We start from the raw sequence: 25,004 nt of genomic DNA, 5'->3' as shown, positions 1-25,004 counted from the left end.
ATCGGCCGGGCTACTTCAACTTGTAGTGCCCCGTACTAGGCTGACCAGATGGGGAGCGAGAGCTTTTTCTGTCGCCGCTCCTCAGCTCTGGAACTCTCTTCCAATTGAGATTAAAACCTTACCCTCAATTTAAAAAGGCCCTTAAAACGTGGTGCTTTATTAGAGCCTACCAATAGGAGAATGCTGTTTGATCCGGCGAGCTGTATTATTTGAAGTAGGCGCCTTGACGCCCATTGGGCAAAGTTTGCGCAGGACAAGATTAATTTCATTCATTCATTCATACCGAGCCCTGTGGAACTCCCACATCCAACGGGGGAACAGTAGACGAAAAGGGAGGGGCCCAGATAGATTGTTGGCGGCCAGACAGAAAAGACACGAACCAATTGAATACCGTCCCTCTCAGTCCAATCTCCTGGAGTCTTGAGAGAAGACGTCCGTGAGGGACAGTATCAAAGGCCGCTGACAAATCCAGTAGCACCAACATCGCCTTCCTCCACTATCCAAAACCTCCTTAATAGACTCGGTGACTTCCAATAGTGCAGTCTCAGTGCTCAGATTTGAGCGAAAGCCGGACTGAGTATGATGCAGGATATCTCGGGTTTCAAGGAAGTTGGAAAGAGTGGAGTGTACATGCTTTTCCACAATTTTAGCCAAAGCAGGAAGCAGTGAGATCGGTCTATAGTTAGAGTGCTCTAAGGGGTCCAAATTGGTGCCAGTTTCGAGGGAGGCATTGAGGAGCGGGTTGACAATAGGGTTGATAACATGTGCCATTTGGCCAGGATTTTAGCGGGGCAGGGATCAGACGGAGAGCCAGACTTTAATTTCAATAGTAGATCTAGTGACATTTGTGGAGATAGTGGGGGAAAAATTGAGAGCATATGACTCTCAGGAAGAGAGCAAATTACAGAGAGATTTGAACCTGGATCACTTGTAGAAACAGCAGGCACAAAAGAGGCCTGGATGCTTAAGATCTTGTTAGTAAAGAAATTAGCCAATTGCTTAACCCAGGATTCTGAAGGGGAAGATTTTGAAATTAAAGAGGAAAGGGAGGTGAATTCCTTGACAATTTTAAAAATGTCTTTGCTAATATTAACCGCCGAGACAATTCTTTTAGAGAAGTACAGTTTCTTCTCTGCAACAAAAGCCCTGTCTGGATTATATAAGAGAAACTCCTTGAGCCCTCGTGAAAAACAATATCCCGCCTTGATCTCTGTTTGACAGCTTTACTAATAAGTATCGTATTGTATTGCAGCATTTATATAGCACTTTTACTATGAGGGGCAATAAAGCACTTGCCTATATGAATACCATGCTACATCGTGTAGGGTGTGTCTATGGAAGGATGTTGTTTTTGCTTTGATGTGGGAAATGTCAATGTTGTACGTGAGGACCACTGAGGTGAGTGTATTGTGTTATGGGATGCAGCGTGTAGCAGTGTGTTGGATAATGAAGTGCAAGAGACAGACACATAGTTTAATGGTTTCAGTATGCTGGTAGCTTTCAAGAGCTCTGTAGGCCACTTTATATTATTTCATACGATATAGTCTGCTTAGCTAGTTACTGCACTTGGTATAATGGCAGACCTTTTCCCCAGATCCAGGGGCAGATAAGCGTGCAGGGCAATATTAATACTAGACACCAGTGTTTCTTACTGTCCCAGGTCCCTAGGTAATGTTATTTTCATTGGCTCCCCAAGACTTCCCTATTTTGTGTAGCTCTGCAGTGAAGAGATGGTCAATCAATGATTACTGTCGTAGATAGGCAGCTGTCTGGATTCGGACACAATTTTACATACTAGTTAACACAATCAACAAAACTGAACAACTATCAAGATGTATTTCTTTGAAAAAGCATACATTGTTGTGTAGTTCCTATAAACATATATAGGACCTGCGCATTTAGACAACATACACTGTAGGGTGTCTGGACCAATTCTAGACACCCCTACCGGGTATGTTAGCATGTATACCAGCTAGCTAACAGTGCAACTAGAAACCCCTCTTACCAAGGAGAGAATAGTTCTTGGCAACTATCGAAAATGACAACCCTGATCCCTCAGGATCGTGGAAACAGTGCAATACTTTTCGCTCAGTCACTTGTGCTTACTTCGTCTCAGAGAGATACACAGAATAAACGGTGGAGACATTTTTCAATAAGCATTTATTGAACCAGCGTCATTCTAGTGTAAAATAGATGTGCTGAAACAACCACTAGACCGTAACAGATATAAAGGATTATAAGCACTAACAGAGTAAAAGGATGGTAGATTTCTACCATCATGCTAAAACAATGAATACAGCAGCCGCGGCCTGTGAAGGGTGTTTCGGTGGGGCAGAGCGCCATGAAACCGTACGGTGTCCGAGCGCGGTATAAATGTTTTTACCATACCATACCATACCAGAGAGGCGGGGTGGGGAAGGGCCAGGGTGGGGGTTGCTAAAAACCGGAGTATGGATAGTTGAAGGTAAGTAAACTATTTAACCCCTTCCCTGCTCATGACGAGCTCAGCTCGTCATGAGGCACAGTTGAGCTGTGCTGATGACGAGCTGAGCTCGTCATGAATCTATAATGATCAAGGATTTTCAGCACAGGAGGAAAATATCAATAGCAGCCAAGGTGTTAATTAATAAAACGAATTTCGTAGCGCACCCTGCATCACATTTTGCGATGCAGGGTGCGCTACGAAATTCGTTCTATTAATTAAATTGTTTACTTACGTTCAATCATCCATACTCCGGTTTTTAGCATCCCCCACCCTGCCCCTCCCCCTCCCCGCCTCTCCGCCCCACCGAAACTCCCTCCACGGGCCGTGGCAGGAATACAGGCAAGTATATCAAATGATTAACAGTAGAATGCATACTCCTACGATGCGACCCTAACTAGATCTCTCTATGATAAAGTCAAACCCATTACCTGAAGTAAGAGACTGTGGGACCCGTCTTGGTCTCGAGATGGGCAACCCCCAAGGGATGTCAGACCACTACGAGCTAGAGTGTCTAAGTGCAAGAACCTCAGCGTCTTGCGTCAGTGTGTCAGCATGGAAGTCCTTTACTCCTCTGACAACCTCAGCAGGATATGGTGTTTATATACCCAAAGTGGTATCCCCATGGGTTTTACCTTGCTGTGTCAAGTTGGACTTAGGATGATGGAAGGAATGATCCTTGTACATAGTTATTATGCCGGAGATGGTAGTCCTGCTAAGTTTCCAAGAATCCTCATGTATAATATATGAGGCTAGTTTCAGGGAAACCCCAGGTCCTCTATGCAGTACCATAACTAGGTAAAAGGTCAGTCTCAAGAACCGTTATGTAGTGTAATGGTAGGGGAGAATATAGGTGAAAGGTTAAGTTGCTACCAAAGTCTATATTGGGGTACCTATAAGAAACATAACAACGCCCACCACAAAATGGTTCGCCACCAATTTGAAACATAAATTATACAAGATTTTTAGAACACACAAATTGAGAGGCAACTCTCAAGCAAGCAATATGTATCAGCCAGATGCTATTTGAATTAGAAAAAAGATTAATCGAAAGGTGTTGTTCTTGATTTATACTATTCTTTATTCAAATCTCAGGGAGACACTCTAAGCCTCATTTCTGGTTTTCTTTGTTCTCTACTTTTATTTAATCCCTCTTACTGAAGGACCATCTTTACTTCTTATCTTACTGTGTCTCTCTAAGGTTACCAGCATCTATCGTACAAAATCCGAAGCTGGTCATGCTCCCACTCACTTTTTAGGTTGAGTCCTGAGCCAGCGCGCAAGTGCTGCTCAGGAGTCGATCTAGGGTCGTTGAGTACGGGAGGGAAGCCCCACCCACTCCCCCACCCATCTTTTTCATTGGCTTGTGTCTTTGTCATTTCTAAATGCTGCCTTCTGATTGGTTTATAGGCTTGTTAGTCCCTCCTTATGACAGCCATGTAGTCATTTGTATTCTTCCATGGTTACTGGCCCCTTTACTCCGAGTGTTGCATGAGCACTCTTTTCTTCCTGTGCCTTCTCCCCCCTCCCGCTGTCTGGGCCTCCTCTACGAGTGAGCCAGTTGAAGCTGCATGTTACACAATTGTGAAAGCCGAAGCATGGTCCAGTCACCACGCATGCGCACAAACCACCACTGGATTTGCGTACTACCTTGTTGTCTTGTGAACTGAAGAGCTGTTTTGCACCTGGAAGTGAAACTGCCGGTTCCTTCCTTTACTCCTTTGAATGATTTCTGGCTGATTCATTGGAGGTCGGGGGAGCAATACGATTTGAAGAATCCCTAAGAAACAGTGTATTGTACGTCGGTAAGAGACAAAACAACCTTCATTTGTTGCTCAGTGAGTCGCACACGTTATCACTGCCTGGTACTGACACTGACAGTTGCACCACTTCTATACCTGTGGTTGCGCTGTACACCTCGCCGCCCGGTTGTGAGACCAATCTGTGCCACCTTTTAGTTTCACAGGTGCCTTTCTGTTTGTTTCCGCAGGGGCTGCAGCTAAAACAGGGTTTCTGTATACTTCCAGGTCTTTTTGAAAAGCCATATGTAAACTCAGGCTCTTAATTACAATTGGACGTTATGTATGCAGTAGGAAGTTATACTTTCATCTTCACCCCATGTCACTCTCACAAACTTAATTTTAGCAGGGCTGCTGCCGACCCAGCATAAATGCAATGTCATTATCCGCGGCCTAGATTGATGGAATTGTGAATGTAGGCGCACTGGTCTCATTAGGTGCGCCTTACGAGTACGTCCTACTGACTGCATTTTGGTTTGAGCCTCAGATGAGACTGACTCTTCTTTAAATGTCATTATACTTTATTAGGAATGCGCTGTCAGTCCGTGTATGTGCTTTCATCTGTGGAACTATGTGTGCGGTCTTCGTTCTCTTTTATGTTTGTAAGAAAGTATTTAATACATTTGTAAACTCTATTAAAACTGCAGAGTTTTGGTAACATATTCAAGCAGCCTTGCTCATTTGAATGAAAATGGATCCTTTGTATATTTTATAAATCATATTGAGCTTTTGGGCGTGGTAAGAATAAGTTAAACAACGTATTTTTGTTAAAGGAATAGATTACTAAAAATAGTTATAGACCTAACCGGAATGATAGTCTCTGTTTTGGAATTTCATACTGTTGAGTATCCATGAGAAAAGCCTGGAGTTGTTATTTCACCTCAACTCGAGCTCATTGCTAACTGATCCCGCTGATGCTTATGCATAGAATGTGAGATGTGATGTAGCTATTCTCTCTCTGCCAGAACAGAGATACATAATTTCTTTTAGAACATTGGAATGTTGAGATCACCATTTAACACAGTGAAGTGGCTCATAGCCAGTAATACCTTCTGCTCTAAAGTTCCAGTGTTCGTATTTCTTCTTCTCCTTTATAATTTACAACATTTTACCCACACAGGGTGGAATGTTGTGATATCCGTGGAGCCCTCGGGCTGTAACAGTTGTGCAAGCCAGTCATCTTGGTTACCCACCCTTGTCTGTGGTCCAGGCTTGTACCTCTAGTTCGGGGCCATCAATCATTATTGCCCTCAGAAGCAGGCTGTAATGCTTAATAATTGTTCTTCCTGTTTGGAAACTATTATACTTACTAATCATGATTTGTCTATCTAAATATTTATTAATGTACTGTTGCACTATGACTGATCCATTTTTGTTCACTGAATCTGTGTGCACGTTTTGAAAACATATATGCCCACATGCATCAAGGTAAATTGCATTCGCAAACGGTGCGAATCGCAAAATTCGGCCGTTTACGAATGCAATTTCCTTTTTTTGGATGCATCATGTTTTTTTATTTTTTCGCAATTTAAGGAATCGCAATTATGATGCGATTTCTTAAATTGCGATTGCATTTAAGAAATCGCAATTTGTGATTTCTTAAATGCAATGCATGATTATTATTTTTTTGCGATTTCACAAATAGGAAGAGGTAAATTACCATGAAGTTGAACTTCATGGTATTTTTCTAAAACTTTCAAAAATGCACAAAAGTGCATTTTTGAAAGTTTCATTTTACACACACACATGCCCTTGGGGCATGTGTGTGTGAACAATGTTCTTAAAGTTACATTTCAGGGGTGCAGGTCGGGGTCCTTGGGACCCCCCCCCTGCACCCTTGAAATAGCATTCTCATTTTGCGATTCCTTAATTGCGAATCACAAAATGAGAATGGCTTCCCATTCATTCCTATGGGTCTCTAGGCCCATAGGAATCAAAGGGAAGGGATTCCTTAAATGCGATTCGCAAATTGTGAATCGCAATTAAGAAAAAATAAGGAATCGCAAAAAATATTGCGATTTTTTAATGCATAGCATTTTACGATTTCTTAATTGCGATTCCTTAATTTTCGCAATTAAGAAATCGCAAAATGTATCAATGATGCATGTGGGCCATAGTGCTGTGCTGGATATTTAGCCTTGTGTTGCAAAACCTAGGCTCAGTATTTGATAGAAGACATGTAGTGTCATTGAAACAGTGCTGCCTTTGGACTATACAACTATATATTTGACTGGTACTCTTTATATCTCTCATAGTTCCATCTCATTGTTAATCTGGCCGCCTCTAAACTCAATTTTCACTGTCTCTCAGTCTCAACTCAATCTTTGCATCACTCGCTTTCATTTTTCTCTGCTTCCGTTTCATCTCGCCTCTGCCCTTTCCATAGCTCCATCTTTAAGTCTGTCACCCCACCCTCCCTACCTCTGGCATGCACTGACATCTATTTTTTCTGTTATATCTACCACCATCAGGCATCTTCAAACCTTTCGGTCCAAGATATTCTTAGCAGCAGATCATGGAGCAAATAAAAATCTTGAAAGGGCATGTAAGCATTTTTTTGTGTAGAAAACAGTAGGCATATAAACATATGTGTTTTGTAGACGTATACTAATTAACAGCACAACACATTAACTACTTTTATGTTTAGAGTGAAAGCACAAGGAAGTTGGTCTGCATATAGAAATTCTACATGAGAAATTCCTTTCTTTATGTAAGTCACCATGAAGGAAGCACAATATTGTTATCTGAAGGGATGATTCTGAGCACATAAGGGATGTGTGTCAAAACTAGGTCTTAAGTAAACAGAGATGGGGTTTTAGTGCAGTGCAGATTTACTGTAGTTGTGAATGCTGGTTAGGAGGCACTAAACATCATATTAACTTTGAATGACACCCTCCCCACGCTATCTCCCGACCCTAACAACGCCACTTCCCAATTTTACAACTGGATAAGCTCGGCAGCAAAAGAATTGGTCCCAGTCAAACAACGGTCACGCAACAGATCTACCCCTTCGGCCCCGTGGTACACGGAGGAACTGCGTACACAAAAGCAACACTGGCGGAAGGACTACTCTTCCGAGGCCAAATTCCTATTCAAGGAGTCTGTAGCAAAATACAAACATCTTATTTTTGATGCAAAAAAAAAGTACTACTGCAACAAAATAGAAACCGCACAAAACTCGAATAAATCCCTATATGAGACCACTAAACAACTAGCAGGTCTCTCAGTTGATCTCACACCTCCCCCGTCCCAAACTCTCTGTGACGCTTTGTCAAAGTTCTTCTTCAGTAAAGTTGACGACATTTACCGGGTCTTCGCCAATAACGTAACCCATTCACACAGGCCTTCAACTCAACTTGAAGGACCTATCCTCCCTCAGTTCAGAGAGGTGACGTGTCCGCAGGTGTTAAACATTGTATCCTCCATTAAATCCGGCTCGGCCCTGGACCCTTGTCCCCTGAAGGTCCTGCGACCAATCATGGATGCAGTTCTACCGACTATAACCAATATCTGCAATTCCATGTTTAGCACTGGTATCTATCCCGAGACACTAAAGAAAACTCTAATAAAGCCGCTTCTCAAAAAAACCTACCCTTGATAAAGAAGAACTCAAGAGTTACCGCCCTATCGCCAGTCTCCCACTATTAGCGAAAATAGTGGAAAAAATCTTGAATGCCCAACTCTCCTCCTTTATCGAGGAAAACAAATGCCTTGATGAATCGCAGTTTGGCTTCCGTCGTTTCCACGGAACCGAGACGGCCTTGGTCAAAGCGGTGGACGACATCAGATCCATTCGGGATGAAGGAGGCACCGCTGTCCTGATATTACTGGATCTATGGGCGGCCTTCGACACGGTCGACCATACCACCTTGGTCGACCGTGTCGAGAGCATAGGCATTCAAGGCAATGCTAAAAATCTTCTTGCCTCCTTCCTGGCTAACAGGACCCAGGTCGTCACTGTAGGACCTTTTGAATCCTCCCCCCTGTCACTACCATGCGGAGTCTCCCAAGGCTCATCCCTCAGTCCGACACTATTTAACATTTATGTGTCGGACCTTGCCAATGTCATCAGGGCACACGGGATGAGCCTCACGTCATACGCTGATGACACTCAACTGGTCCTTGCCGTCAAAAATGACGGGCCTCAGAAAGCCATCTTGTTCAACCAGGGCATGTCGGCAATCGGGAACTGGATGTCACACAATTGTTTGAAGTTAAACTCCGACAAATCGGAGGTTGTAATTTTTGGAAATCTCTCCCCGGATTGGTCCCCCCTTTGGTGGCCTTCACCTATGGGCCAGCCCCCAGACCCGGTTGACAAGGTGAGGAACCTGGGAGTCATGTTCGACAACCGTCTGAACTTCCTACCACATGCCAACCAGATATCCTCCTCAGCCTTTCATAAATTAAGGCTCATCAAAAAAATCCTGCCCTTTCTACCGGAAAACACCGCTAAAACTTTGGTAAGCTCCCTGGTGCTCTCCACCCTAGACTATTGTAACGCTCTGTTTCTAGGTGCCCTGGAGAGAGTGTTATCAAAAATGCAGGCTATCCAGAACGCGGCCGCCAGGCTCCTAGGGCGAATCCCCAAATATCATCCGGTTTCACCCACCATAAGACAGCTTCACTGGCTCCCGGTGAAGAAGAGGATTAAGTTCAAGTCCCTGTGCTTGGTATACAAGGCTTTCCACAATGCCGGACCAGTGTTCTTCACTCAGAACCTAACCCCCTACTGCCCGTCCAGAACACTGCGCTCCTCCAGTTCATTGGAACTGGTGATCCCTCGAACTAAATCTGTCAATTGGGGTGATAGAAGATTCCTTGTGGCCGCTCCAAAATTATGGAACACATTGCTTCACTCTTTCAAGACCAGCACTTCCCTTTGGTCTTTCCGCAAAAACCTTAAAACCTGGCTTTTTAATCAATGAACTCCCAGTCCCCTTGTTGGTTAAACATTGCAGCTACTTAGCGCCGAGATGCCCATGGGCCTTCGTTTCGCGCTTTACAAATGTTTTTATAAATAAATAAATAAATAAATAAAGTTTTTCTTTTTTATGGAGTTTTATATAGTGCAAACATGACCCGAAGGTATTAGGTATCAGAGCGCATTACACGATCACCAGTTGACTTACAAGAGGACACATTCATTTTTCGTAGGCACGGGTAGATTAAATGATTTGCCCAGAATCACAGGATGTTGTGCATTGCAGCCAAGACTTGAACCTGGTTCCCCAGCTCCGAGGTCGACCGTCAGAGCCATTAGGCCAACTCCTCTGTCTGAGAAGCAAGGCTGGCAGTAAAAGAGGTGCAGTTACTGCCAGCTCTGCGTCTCATAAGCAACAACTATAATTACAAAGTGCGTGTTTACGCACTGCTTGCAGGTTTTCAAAACACATTGAAAAGCCATAGTCATTTACAATGCCAATAGCTCAAACTCTCCCAAATGCTAGACCTATTGCATTGCAAATGCTTATTGTTCTTTTTTATCCCTGCCTATGATAGTTTGGTTTCTATGTGTGTTCTCTACTCTACTACTCACCCTGCTTCATTTCAATGTCAATTTCCTTTAGATATTGGAATGGATTAGAATTTGTTAAGCACAACTTTCACCCCAGCAAGCATCTTGGGTGTAGAAAACAAACTATTGGCAGAGTACAGATAATGTCAGTAACAATTAACAGAATAGGTAAGTTTTTTAATGTTTCCTGAAGGCCTTGCATAAACTAAAAGATGTAATCCCCCAAGGAAGCCTATTCCATGGTTGGGGTCCGAGGGAGGGCAGGGAACGTCCTCCAAATCTGGTCTTCACAAGAGTAACTGAGTCCAATAATTGAGAATTAGAACCAAAGCTACTAATTGGATAATGAAGCTCAAAAAGTGAGGTTAGCCAGGAATTCTCTACACCATAAAATATCCTGGACATCAGTCATAAGGTTTGATTATCAAGATTGCTGATTTTCGATAAAGACTTGACAATACCCTTCAGTTATAGTGAGGACTGGAATGCAATGCCAAAAAATGGTGAGAATTCATCTTGACCTACACGTGAATAGTTCATGATATGTTTCACTTTTGAAATGAAGTCAATTCTTTTTTCTATTTTTCTATTCTGTTTCTGTTTTAAAAGAGATATAGGTTACAAACTGACCTAATCCCACAAGTGGATTCGTTTCTATCCTCTTGATTGGGGCTCAGTAGAAGGACATTGTGCCAGATAAAATTGTCTTGTTTTGTTGTGAACCTCTCTGTCCAAGGAAGCAATACAGAGTTATCCATCAGAGATAAAAATCTCGGCGAAATCTTTCAGAAAACATGTAATGGGTTCAACATCAAAACCAATCTTTGTGCCCATCGCACCATACACATTCTTTTGTCAAGTTGTAACATGTTCTATTAGCTCATGACTGGGCCAAGAATCAACCAGCACATACATACATGGATATTTCATTATACTACTGTAAAATAGAAAAATAAGTACACTTCTATCCCTGAATCTAACTTTTGGGGCAAGCATTCAAAACACAGTCACATTTTATGGAGTTCACTAACCACTTATGCTTCTGCTGCATAGACTGATTCGATTTCATAAAGTTATTCCATTTGTGGGGCCACCACTAACAAAGGGCCCTCTGCGCTGGAGTGGCAGAAACCCGTTTGCTACCATTTTTGTCCAAACAGGTGCAATGGGCAGAATACCTATTTCTTGGAGCCACTTCTTGTCCCTGACAAATGTTATAGAAGGTGCCTAAGCATTAAGTAATGCCATTTTCAACAGATGTAACTTAGGTTACATGTAGAGTGAAGGATCAGACCTCAGAAATATCACAGACTCAAGTTTTGGAAGAGCCTACCCTCATCGCAAGACATTTCGGAATGAGACCTCAAACAACAGATATATTCCTCGTAATATGCCAAACAGGTTACATGTTCAGCCACTAACCAGTAACCCTATCCCCTAATAGGCTTGAACTCTGTGCATTTTGGTGTCCTGTTTGAACTCTGTGGCAGCGGACTGGGGAAAGGACTCTGAAGCCCCTGACTGGCGGAGAGCATCTACGGGAAACAGCAGGGTCGGGACTGCGAGTTCCAGCGGGCCGTGCGGTGTGTCCAGTGGCCGCAGCTGGAGCCTCTTCCCGAACCCTCCCCCTTCGCACAAAATGCCTCGCGGGCCCCGCTAAACGGGACCCGCTCATAGGCTTGAACTCTGTGCATTTTGGTGTCCTGTTTGAACTCTGTGGCAGCTGACTGGGGAAAGGACTCTGAAGCCCCTGACTGGCGGAGAGCATCTACGGGAAACAGCAGGGTCGGGACTGCGAGGTCCAGCGGGTCGTGCGGTGTGTCCAGTGGCCGCAGCTGGAGCCTCTTCCCGAACCCTCCCCCTTCGCACAAAATGCCTCGCGGGCCCCGCTACGCGGGACCCGCTCGTAGGCTTGAACTCAGTGCATTTTGGTGTCCTGTTTGAACTCTGTCGCAGCTGACTGGGGAAAGGACTCTGAAGCCCCTGACTGGCGGAGAGGATCTATGGGAAACAGCAGGGTCGGGACTGCAAGGTCCAGCGGGCCGTGCGGTGTGTCCAGTGGCCGAAGCTGGAGCCTCTTCCCGAACCCTCCCCCTTCGCACAAAACGCCTTGCGGGCCCCGCTACGCGGACCCCGCTCGTAGGCTTGAACTCTGTGCATTTTGGTGGCCTGTTTGAACTCTGTGGCAGCGGACTGGGGAAAGGACTCTGAAGCCACTGACTGGCGGAGAGCATCTACGGGAAACAGCAGGGTCGGGACTGCGAGGTCCAGCGGGCCGTGCGGTGTGTTCAGTGGCCGCAGCTGGAGACTCTTCCCGTATCCCTCCCTCTGACTATATTTGACACGCCCACTGATGCGCTAGCGGGACACGCGCGCGGGAGGAAGACCGGGGCGAAGCCCGGGCTAAGGGCGGGCCCTTTGTGCCCGTTAGTGACTAATAGAGACTGGACTGAGCCCTCTCTCCAACCTCTGAGCTATTCAAATTTGTAAGTTTTATTTGTATAATAACCTGCGCTTTAATTATCTGTACGGCAGTCGTACATCTGCGCTCACACCCCGGGTCCAACTATCACCATGACTACCCGAGGCACACGGAGCAAAACTGCAGCGCGGGGGGGGGGGGAAACTCACAGGCCCAATAGACAGCTTTATAATAAGGGCAAACTCGCTTATCGATCAAGAGATAACCCAGCTGGAACGTAGAGTTTCCCAGGATCTTGCCCTGGCAAAGAGATCGTCCCTGGGTCTTATCTCAGCAGCCTAAATCCCTGATAAGACTAAGGATAGAGGCCTCATGCATGCTGAAATTCATAGCGTACCGACCGAGGTAGACTTATCAGTATCTCAGTTTTTAACTGATTCACAGCTAAGCCTTGCCTTGGAAAAAAACCTTGGACCTTAGCCTGAACCTATCTACTGAAAACAATGCCACTGGGCAGTCCAGGGGGAGGCGGGAGGGCGCTATATCAAAGAAAGAAAAACAAAAAAAAGAAGAATATAGAAAAAGCTGGTGTAACACACAAAGTACCTGACAACACTAGAGAGGAATCTTATCAATTAGCACCTCCGGGTCAATCACACCCTGAAATAGATCTGATAAATGGGGATGTCAGCTCAATGAGCCTTGAGGCCACTGCCATCCTTGTGGGTGATACCGACACTGATGAAGTCGAGGGGCGACTTTTAACTGAAATAGACAAGCTACTTAAATTCTATCTTTCCCCTTTAGAGGTTAGACTGTCTTGTGTAGAGAATCAGTTATCTGAATTATGTGCCCTTATTAAAAATGGAACATCTAAAACGGTACCTAAAAGAATGGTCAATAAAGCTAATCAACCATCCAAGCCACAAAGCAAAAATCCGGGGGGGGGGGGGGGGGCCGTAAATATTAAAATTATACCTACCCCAGCGTTGCAGTTAAAACCAAAGACCCCTGCAGCTATAGACAATAATAAGGGAACTAGTACCAAGAACCCTACTACTCACCCTAGCCAGGAAGCGAAAACAAATGGGACTCTGTCCCCACTTCCTACCAAAGCACGATACGGGGGAGGAGGAGTTGGCAGACCCATTGTAAACTTACCGCCCGAGTCAGTCGCCTATGTGGTAGTGATGACGGGGGTTCCTGAGCTGAATGACCATAAGGAAGAAGCAAACTGGTCACCGAAAAACAAGATCATACACTGGTTAAATATTAACAGACCGCCCCCGCCAAACCACTCTAGCAGGATCTTAACGGTCCGTAAGGTACACTGGATAGGGAAGGAAAGGAAAACAACCCAGGGTGATTGCATTGTGATAAATTTCGAGGCCCCTTATATGGTTGACCACATCTGTTCTTGGAACTTGCATGGAGGAAACGAAGGGATTGAGACTAAATGTCTCTCTTTCTTCTACCCCCCTAGCTGGCGCCTGGTTTTGACTATGATGCTTATGAGGAAAATTGGCGTAGAGTAGGTAGACGTGACTGGGGGGTGATTGGGGGGATTGGAACGGTAACTTTAGTTTTATTAGAGACCGAGCCTTTAGAGAGCCTTGGAGAGGCATTCAGACTACCAACAGATTTGATTGTCTGGAGATGGTAGACTGACTGGCCCCGGTCCCCGAGGGTAAGGTTATGGATCAAGTAGTACCCTCCAACCCTCCATGCCCCATAGTAAACAAAAAGTTATGGTTAAGTTTACCAGCTAAAACCTCAACTGAGCCGTCTAGGATAAGTAGCCCAACTCGACGTAAGTCTCCTGTTGAGATTATGAGGGACGATGACATCAGTTTGGTTCACATATCTAGCCCAGGTCAAATTTCAAATCCTACCACGCGAGACATGCCCAAAAGGTCAGGATGGGGTTATTATCATGGAATATAGCGGGCCTTTCAAATAAAATAAGGGACCCAACTTTCCTGGAACTTGTAGATAAGTTTGAGGTAATCTGTCTGCAGGAATGTTGGGAGAAGGCTGAGATACATATAGTGGGCTATCGCACATATTTTCTTGCAGCACTACCTAATAACAGAGGGAGATGTTCTGGGAGGTTATGTACCTTCATATCTAACAAAAGCAATATACCCACCAAATGTTTATCCAATGGGGGAGCTCAATATTACCAGGTCCTCTCCCTAAGGTCAGGCGAAAACCACTCAATTCTCTTGGTTAACTTCTACAATAACATCCCAAAGGCCGCTTTACATAGGGCCTTAGAGGAATTAAATGATGCCATGCGCAGGGGACTGGGATCCGACCAGAAAGAACATTTTATCATTTTGACGGGGGATTTTAATTGCCATTTATGCATGCATAGCGATACGGAGATATGTGGTATGGTGAATCTCAGGGGTGATCCCTGTACACACTTCGAGCATTCTGTGCTCGGGAATTTATTTAATCATCTATTATTTGAGTGGGACTTGGGCTTTGTAAATGAACTTTGTGATCCACCGATCGACTTCCAACCCACATTTGTTGGGCGGGGTTCCCGGTCTATCATAGATTGCACACTGGGCTCTACAAATTATCACTGTAGTGTACTCTCATTTAATATAGAGCACATTGCACTTAGTGATCACTATCCAATTAGCTCTAGTTTTGAAATAGGGCAGAGTGGCAGGAAAGCTCCCAATGTAGTGGAAAACATTTATTCACGTGGGATTTCCTTGGCTAGAACCAATGGATATGTAATCAAATGGAGCAAGGTTAATCCGATCATTTTTTTAGAGAATCTAGTAATGGATCAGAAAGATGATTTTATGATCTGTCTAGAGGAGAACCCTAATCCCACTAAGGTTATTGCAGCTTTTGATAAGAATTCAGTCCACATCAGTAACAAACTAACTGGTACAGCACGAAAAGCGGGGCAGAGTAGAGCAGAGGGATGGTTTAACCCTGAGTGCACAAAAGCACACTCTCATCTGATCCAAACCTTAAAAAAAGTCCCTCGAAATCAGTTAGATATTAGAGTAGCCAGACCTTCCTATAAGGACGGCTTAAAAAAACGGAGGAAGGATTTGAAGCAGTCTGCCTGGGAAGCACTAATCAAGGCGAGTGCATTAAAAGATACTACTGCATTCTGGAACGCAGTCAATGCCCCATTCTTTGCGGAAAGGAACTCTGACCAGGTAGAGATTGCTATTGAGGAAACTCTTTGGGTCAAACATTTTACCGAGCTATATCAACAAGAGACTCGTCCTGGACTACTGAGTTCAGGAGTGGGACATATGAGTATCACAGAACCTGACGTATTGGATCTATTTCCCCTCAATGTAGCCTTCTCTTTAGCAGAGGTGGAATCAGCATTAGCAGATAGTACAAAAAGCAAAGCACCGGGACCAGACGGTATAGCAATTGACATCTATAAGGATAACGTCGCCCTGTGGGCACCACTCCAGACCAATGTTTTAAACAGTTGTAACATCAAGGGTTTTCCAACTTCCTGGCAGGAAGCTATTGTTGTGCCCATATTTAAGAAGAGGGAATAGAAACGACCCCAAATGCTATAGGCCGATCTCCCTCCTCGACTCGTTGATGAAGGTGGCGGGTAGAATTCTCTTAAATCGTCTCCAATTATGGGCTGAGGAGAAAGCCGTCCTTTCCAAATTCCAGTACGGTTTTAGGTCAAGCCTTGGTACTGTCGAACAAGGCCTAAATTTGGCTTTAGTAATAGGTAAATACACGGCAGCAAAGAGGGGAAATTTATTTATGACTTTTGTAGATCTCAGTTCTGCCTTTGACTGCCTGAACCATGATATTTTGTGGGCTTCCTTAGCAGATCTTGGTATTGATTTTAACATTCTTAACTTTCTTAAAGAGTTATACAGAGGAGCAGGGGCCAAAGTCCGCTATGGGAAATTGGGTGAATGCACGCCCAAATTCCCAATTGAGAAAGGTGTCCGCCAGGGATGCATCCTGGCTCCTTTTCTCTTTAATTTATATATAAATGGGGAGGCAGACAATTTATTAAAATCAGAGGTGGATTACCCGCAAATTGTAGTTGAACGTGTCCCTATTTTTCTGTATGCCGACGACGCGGTCATTATGGCTAGAACTCAAACTGGCCTCCAGAAGGCTTTAACCAGCTTCTCAGCATACATGGGAGATAGGGGCCTTAGGATTAATATTGGAAAGACCTTTACCATGTGCTCCTCGAACAAGGTAAATATTACTTGTAAAACTCACTTAGAAAAATCAAAGTTAGGCTTAACTGACACCTTTTCCTATCTAGGGATTGTTTTTAATAAAAGGGGTACCTGGAGATCAGCCATTACGACTAGGAATCTAGCTTTTTCACTGGCCATTGGTGCTTTGAAGCAGTTCGCAAATAAGCTAGGGGACAGGCCAGTACGCATCCTGATTGACATATATAGGGCTAAATGTGTGTCGACTGCTGTGTACGGAGCTGGTATATGGGGGGTGGCAGATTGCCACGAAATTCAAACAAAGGAAAATGGTTTTCTCTGCTACCTGCTCGCTGTTCCCCGTTTCACCTCCACTTATGTCTGTCATAAAGAATTAGCCTTGCCCTTTATCTCAGATCTAATTAAAATTAGCCCTATGTTGTTGTGGCATAAGATCTGGACTACAACAGAAACTGCTTTCAATAGGGTGATTATTGTGGACTGTAATAAACTTTGAAGTGTCTAAAAAGATCCAGTGGCTCTTCTATGTTCAGGAATTTTTTAGAAATATAGGGCGGCCTGAATTTTATGATTCTCCTGCGACATTGTCTTCAATCTCCAGGAGGGCATTGAAGGAAGTTTGCCTTGCCCATCTGGAAGATCGACGCTGGTGTCTAGAGGGGAAAAAGGCCTCTGTTATTTATCATCAATTCTTGTTGTAAAACTCTGGGCTACAGCTTTATTTGTCACTCGACCAGACAAGCTTAGGCAGAATGCTTTCAGCCCGCCTGAGAACTGGAAGCTTTTTTAGGATGTTAACTTTTCCTAACCCAAATGATTGGTCGTCACAATTAACCACTTGTCCGTGTGATGATTCTTTCACTCAATCAATCATACATTGCGTTCTGTTCTACAGATTTTATGAGTGGGGGCGGAAAATATATCTATTACCTCTTCTTAAATTTTGGAACCTGAGACAATGCAGAGCAGCATTATTTAAACTACTCACCTTGTCTGATGAAATGACTATTACTGCTGTGTCTAGGTACCTGAAATTTGTGATTAGATGCAGATCCACTATGGTTTAATTGTAACCCTTATGAGATTTAATGACTGTTGTTTTATTCTAGCTTCCTTTGAGTAAGGGGTGTGCTGTATTCATGAATTATGTACTGTATATAGCTTTTTAAATATCAATTGTAACTGTTCTACTGGATGTATTCATTTTATCTGCTTTTATGATTTTAATGTAAAATCGAATAAAGCTATCTTTGATTTGATTTGATTTGATTTGATTTGAAATCAATAAAACTGAGGTCACATTGCAGTCATCCAATAGCTAGGAGCATCTCATTAATTTAGGAAAGAGAACTTACCTGCTTTCCGATAAGCTACGAGTGGACTCTTTCCTGGTGCTTTGGGCCTCAATATACTGCTGACTGTATCCTTCCTGGTCACCTAAACATGCACTTTTTGTAGCTTCTTGACATGAGCATGTTTGCTTGAGGTCACTGGGAGATGCCTCATAGTGAAGGGATCCTGAGGCAATGGAGTTTAAAAAGCTGGAAAGTGCAAGACAGTTCTTCAGGGAAGTAGGGAAGGAGCTGTCCGAATGTAAGGCCAGGTGAATAAAATGTTCAAACGTCCGCCTTTCGGTGAGGCTGCCCACAGTCCTTACCCAGTCAGAGCCACCAAAGCAGCCCAGCAGCAGCAGGTCTTCGGCCATTTTGTCGAATAGCCGCTCGCTCCTGAAGAACTCACAGTTGACGATGTCCTGGTGCAGAGCTGCAGAGATGCCGCTCAGTATGGCCTGGATCAAATTCATGATGTGATGTGACTGGATCATGGACCAGGCTTCACACGGCGGATCACACAATGCACCCTCCATGTCTGACAGAACCGACAACAGCCCGTTGAATCCACTCGCTGTCCGGAAGGCAGAGCGGGCTTTTGGTATCCGTAGAACACGAAGCAGAGACTGAAACAGCAAAAGGGATTGGTTGGTAGGCAGTCAAGACATGGCATGGACTTATTCACCATTTAATCTTTGACCACAAAAACAGTCCTCCCTCATTCAGTAATCCATAGAAATGTCCTATGGTTACACAGTAAACAACACCACAGAGATCGTTTGTTGGCACTGAAGGTATATGCACTATTCCATGATTATCATCTTGCAAGCGGATTGGACTGTTCCCTGTTGATACAATGAGGATAGTGAAGGGTTTCTAGTTGTAAACTGATTACGTCACTCCATAAATGCTTTCTTTACTTAGAATCTCCAGTGGTTATTTTAAAACAACATGCAACTAACCATTTGGAACTAATCTGGTGAAGCGTAAACTAATACCTGTTCTTAAGAGCTCTTACCAGCTGCTGTAGCTGTATTTCAATATTAACAGTTATCAAAATGTAATATTTCAAATGTCTGGTCAGGCTTTTAAGTATAATCGGTGCCCCCTATTGACATGAAATTCCATTCAAAGTTAATGTTTTCAGTAACACAGGATCACATCTGCACCCGCCCCCAAACATCATTGCACTTGGTTTAATCTGCACGCACCCAGACATCATTCTGCAAGCTGTCACCCAAAAAACCTTCGTCATATTAGAGTACACTTTTCTATCCTGCATGCCCTAATTATATTACACATCCCCTCACCTCATAATTCCAGCGTATTCTGCACGCGCACCGATTAACAACGATGTACAAAGTGTGTTTTAGAAACGTCTCATAGTAGAGTACACGTCTGTAAGAGTTAGGACCCTAGGCCCTCATGCACAGCTAATAAGGACGCAGTCATACAGTGATATAGGGGCAGATGTATCAAGCCTTTTGCGACTCGCAAAGGCGGAAAATTCACAGAATTTCGGCCTTTGCGAATGGCAAACGGCCTTTTTGCATGTTTTGGAATGTATTAAATAATCGCAATTTAAGGAATTGCAAAAAATTGCGATCCCTTATTTTGCAATAGCATTTAAGGAATCGCAATTTTTGCGATTCCTTAAATGCTATGTATGTAGCAATTTCAATTTGCGATTTTTGGTTAAGAAATCGCAAATTACCACCAACTTGTTGTTGATGGTAATTTGCAAATTTTTTAAAATAAGCACAATTTGTCATTTGTTAAGGTGGCATGTGACGCACACACATGCCCATAGGGCATGTATGTGCGCTATATGCACACACACATGTACATTTCAGGGGTGCAGCAGGGTGTCTTTGAGACACCCCTGCACCCTTGATATAATTCTCAAATTGCGATTAGCAAATTGCGAATTCACAATTTGAGAAATACTTCACAATCATACCTATGGGCCTCATGGCCCATAGGAATGCATTGGAAATTATTCCTTATTTGCGAATTCGCAAAATGCGAATTCGCAAACAAAGAATATTAAGGAATCGCTAAAAAATAGCGATTTTTTACATACATTCCATTTTGCGAATTCTTAATAGCGATTCGCAAAAAATCGCTATTTAGGATTCGCAAAATGGAATCTTGATGCATCTGCCCCTATGTCTGGAACTGGCCCAGGGCGCATGCGTCTGGCCCCTTTTATTACTAAGGTCACCAGACCAGTGACATCTGTGATGGGGTGAGTGTGAAAGCCAGCCCTCAAGGAGTGGCTGGTGGAAACCCATTACAAACACTAGACCATAGCCAGCTGATCAATACAACGTCCTTTATTAATGCACGCTTTATATCCTCCACACATCTATCAATGTCAGTGTACATCTTTTATTGGACGTACACCACCCTAATTCAATGTGGGCCTAATATTCTGCATACATGTGAATGCACACACTGTAATATCAGTACACACCTTGTAGTGCGCGGACACCATGTACAATTTGTGTACGCTTTTGCGTTAGCATACTCACACACCTTTACACATACCACACCTTCTTTTTGCACACACAGCTTATTGTCTTAACATGGACTTTACATCCAGCGCGGACGCACACCCACACACAGACAGACGGACAATAACTTTATTCGCATTGAAAGAAAAAATGCATAAAAGTACATAGAATAAAATTCACTTCATATATATGGACGATAAAATTGTTACAATATAGTCCAAACTCATTTACATTATGTAAAATAATTAGATTATTTAAAAAACAGGATCACTTGATTTATGTAAAATGATAAGATTCTTTAAAAAAACATCACTAATTTCCTATTAACACTAGATTACCTATGGTACTTTGTATCAACCACCTTAAGTAAAATTGTAATTTAAAATAGATCTAAAAACACATTTTGGCAAAATTTAATTGCGAGATGCAGCAGCAGTGTCACAATCTATGCAAGCCAAATTTCTAACACAGGATTTAAAAAGGATAAAATGCCCTCTCTTGTTTAGATTTATTTAGGAATCTTGCATGATACTATATATACAGAGCATAAACTATTTGCGGGTTGTCCTTGTACTAGAGTCATCAGAACCCCCCCCCCCACATACACTAAATTGTTTATATGTTTACAGCCCCACGAGTTTTTACAGCTGCCAGTAAATATGAGGCTGTAACAAATGAGGTTTCAAGTTGTTGCAGATCAAATAATGCCTACTTAGAATAACGCAGACTAAATGTTCGTACTAATGGTAAAAGGAACTTCTTTCTTTCTGTGGCATTAAAAGGAACAACACATATTTGTGCAGAGTAGATTGCTTTGACTTTCTATCACAGGGACACAGGGAGAGGTGGATCAGCGAGAATACATTTGAAGGGTGTCCCAGCATTAATGGTATATAGTTCAAACAAAATCTCGTCAGAATGAAGCGATGCCTGGGATCTCTACAACGGAGAGGTATGAGAGGGAGCCATGTTGTGCTACCGGTAAATCGTGATATAACACTACCGTACTTTTCCCTGTACACGCATACACATTTTTCAGGAAGTCCACTCTCGCATGCTTTAGAAAATTTAAAATATAATTCCCTCTCAAAAAAACAAAAGAACAAGAGTGTAACACAGCCCCTTTAGCGCAAAAGTGGGGAAGAATACTATTCAGGATCCCCCCTTTCAGCCCAAGGCCCATTAATTTCTCTAAAAATGCACACTCAGGAGCCCATTAAAGCAATCTCATGAGGGGTCCCGGCATTGTGTGTTACGCTACGACAACCGCAACTTCTTGAAGTTCGGAACAAATAGATGGACTGCTGCAGAAGGTACAGCCCTGGGAGTGGAGGAATCACCCTCAAAACCTCCTATTTGTGGAAGTTTGTGAGATAAGAAGGTTCAGAGAAGCCACTTTAAGGAGTTTGGTCAGCTGGTATGTTTTTCAGATGTTGGAGATGTAAATTGGGCTCTGCCATTTTAGCGCCTTGTGGATGAATCTTATGATTTTAAACTGAGTTCACTGCTTTATAGGTAGGGATTCGTTCTTTGGGGTAATGTGCGGTTAGAATATTATTTAGAATTTGTAGTGTTGCGTTCAGTGCTTAATTTGTAAAAAAAAAAAAGTGCCAGGGCCCAATGTGTTGCTTGAGAGCCCACTGTAGGTTGCACTACTGACTGGAACTGTTGTCATCGTCACATTCCAGTCTAAAAGCCTCCTATTAAACATCATACTGCTATAGGGGAGGGGGGAGGTGTGGCGCCGCGGCCAGGGCGTCTGACGCTGGAATCTGGGGATCACGGTTCGTTCCCAGCTCCGGCGGCAGATTAGCTCAGCACCATGTGACTCTGGGCAATAGCTTGCTTAATCTTCCCGACGGCCCCAGCGCCTAGAAACCCTTACGGGTGATTGTTTGCGCTTTACAAATGTGGATTATATTATATTATATAAATGTGACCGTTAGACATTTCCAGGTCACCCAAAGCAGTATGAATGGCCTGGATGATAGAAATATTTTTCAGATATGGATTTAGTTGTTAAACAGATGTGCTCCCTACAGAGATAGACAGATAATGCCACCATGTGATGGACTGTCATAAATAAGTGCCTGTGTTAACAATTAAGTGTTTGGTGCTGAGCACTGGAAAACACTGGTACAAATTAATCACTGGCTGTGGTGATGTGATCATATTCAGGATGACCTGGAAGCAGTACTTAATTTGAGCCTTGTGAGGTGGTTGGTGGGGCGCGCCAGCATTTCCTTTCGGGGACCAGCACTTATTGTTCCTCAACTGACTTTGATCCAGAGCAAGAGAGAGAAAATAAACACGATAGGAGGAAGGAAGGAGGAAGAGAAAACAGAAAATCATTGAGAAATGGAGAAAGAAGGGATAAAAAAAGGTTGGGAGTGGACTGAACAGGCATGAGATAGCATGAAGACTGCACAGCTGAAAGAAAGACCACAGGTAGGTTGTAGAGTAACCTAGTTTATTACCAGTGAAAACCAGCTTCAGGCAGCAACTACCATCCTGGAACCCGCGCTACACATTCAATCCCAAGATTCGACCCGCAACATTCCACTCCCAATCTCCTCGGGAGAGCTAAACCCAACACATCTCCCTACCGACAAAATATTACAGCAAATGCAACCGGGATGGATACATTGTAAAAAATTAACAAAGGAAAAGGAAAACATTACATTGTTACAAGAAGCACAATAACATAGGGGAAATTGTTTACAATTTGCAGTAGGCATAAAATGGAAAATAAGAAATAATCTTGTATCATATGTTCAAATCAACTGTGACATACTATTACCAAGCGCCATAACAGTCTATTGGAAACACTAACTAATTATTTACATTTTGGTCAAAATTAGTTCAATGTCCGTTTATTACATAATCCTTATTTGGGAGGTAAAGATTTAACCTGAACTGCCCTCGAGCACCCCACCGAATCTGTCACCACATCTTTTCCATGGTCAGAATTTGTACTTTAATTTTCTGCACATAATCAGTCATGGCATCAGGACAAAGGCAATCATACTTTTGTTCCATATCTTACGGTTTTCTAACACCACAATATGATCTCTAACCTCTTTAACTCTGTCTGGTGCAGAGTACCTTGGCACTCCGTTGGTTACAAAAAGGGTTTGCTTGACTCACACCCAATGTCCCTCTCTAACCGGTAGATATCTGCACAAACTCTCCACAGTACTGTATTTCCTTTGTACCACACTTCTAATGTCCGCCACCCATTCCACCTTACTGGAGTGCATAACCTTTCTATCCATCCACTCCTTATACAATCTGGAGTCCGCTATCCTCCCCTCAACAATGAAAACGGTGAAATTCCATTAGTTATATGAGGCATCTTTCTGTTTGCCCAAAGTATGTCTCGAATATCTTCTCTTCAATCCATCCATTAACTAGTGCTAACTGTAATTGATCTTTAATAGTGTGATTACATTGGTCCACTAATCCATAGCTATCTGGATAATATAAGGATCATCTAATGTGCTTGATTCCTACTGATTAAAAGAATTCCTATATCTCCCTAGACACAAGTTGGGTTCTATTGTCAGTTACCACCTGTTCTGGAAGACATTCTCCGACAAATGCTGCTCGTAAAAATGAAATAATTGTTGTAGCATTCACTGTTCTCACAAACTTTAACTCAGGTCATTTAGGCATATAATCTAGTAGAACCAAGACATACTGAGGAGTAGAACCCCAATGGTCAATGGCCCAGCAATCTCCAATGCTAATTTGCTCAATGGGATATTGTCCATTTGCATTTGGTGTGACAGGAGCAGGTACACTTACTTGAGTTTTTTTATGACTCAAGACACTGGCATAACTCTCCTTTTCATGATGTTCAATATCCCTGTCTACTCCCGGCCACCAAAAGTCTTCCCTTACTCTTTGTTTCATGGCACATATGCTCAAATGACCCTCAGGAGCAGGTTTAAATATTTTACTGCAAAGACCACATGGTACAACCAAACCCTAACACCTGTGCATCACCCTACTCATTGTAGACAATTCCTCTGCCACTCTCCAAAACTAAAATAGGGTTTATCGCATTTCTTTACTTCAGGGGCAAGACCCTGACAAACACTGCCCAACTTCTTGCATCACTTCATCATCCAAGCATGTTTTCTTCCACTCCTCCTTCAAAAGTTCACTATTTAATACTGCATCAACCGCACACATAAATTCCACATGCTCAAAGTCTTGATCAATTTTGTGGGATTGATCCTTCAAGACCAACCTGGATAAGCAGTCGGCGGTAAAACTTTGCACAGCCGAAACACACTTCAACTTAAATTGGAAATCCTGCAATCTGTATTGCCATATGGCAATACATGAAGTGGCTCTCCCACCACACATTGATTTGCATAACTCCACCAGTGGCTTATGATAGATTCTCCAAATTAATTCATTTCCCAAGATAAATTCCTTAAAGTAATGAACACCCCACCACATTGCCAAAGCTTCTTTCTCTATGGCAGTGTAAGTATGTTCAGCACCCTGTAAGTCTTGAGGCAAACCTCTGCTCCACTTCTTATCTTTTGCAGGAGGACAGCCCTTAAGCAATTACTGCTTGCATCCATGGAATAATGCACACATTACTGGTTTTGAAAGGTTTTTGGGGCCCGCTGCAATCATTTCTCCCTTGAGGGTTTTAAAGGAATTGTCACAGTCATCATTCCATAAGAATTTGGCATTTTCCTTCATAAGTGT

General features: G+C 43.2%; 1 protein-coding gene across 2 annotated transcripts in view; it reads right to left on the bottom strand.

The window, feature by feature from the left end:
- WDFY4 (WDFY family member 4) overlaps positions 1 to 25,004 on the bottom strand; it is an 856,906-nt gene that overhangs the window by 610,953 nt on the left and 220,949 nt on the right. For both annotated transcript variants that reach the window (XM_086921796.1, XM_086921797.1), the window contains one exon: positions 17,785 to 18,386. In XM_086921796.1, the coding sequence (XP_086777922.1) occupies positions 17,785 to 18,386 (602 nt within the window). The remainder of the gene's footprint in view (positions 1 to 17,784; positions 18,387 to 25,004) is intronic.

Source organism: Lissotriton vulgaris, chromosome 5 (genome assembly GCF_964263255.1).
Source record: "Lissotriton vulgaris chromosome 5, aLisVul1.2, whole genome shotgun sequence".
NCBI lineage: Eukaryota > Metazoa > Chordata > Amphibia > Caudata > Salamandridae > Lissotriton > Lissotriton vulgaris.
Note: the sequence above shows the minus strand (reverse complement) of the source record. Positions and strands in the feature narration are given on the sequence as shown.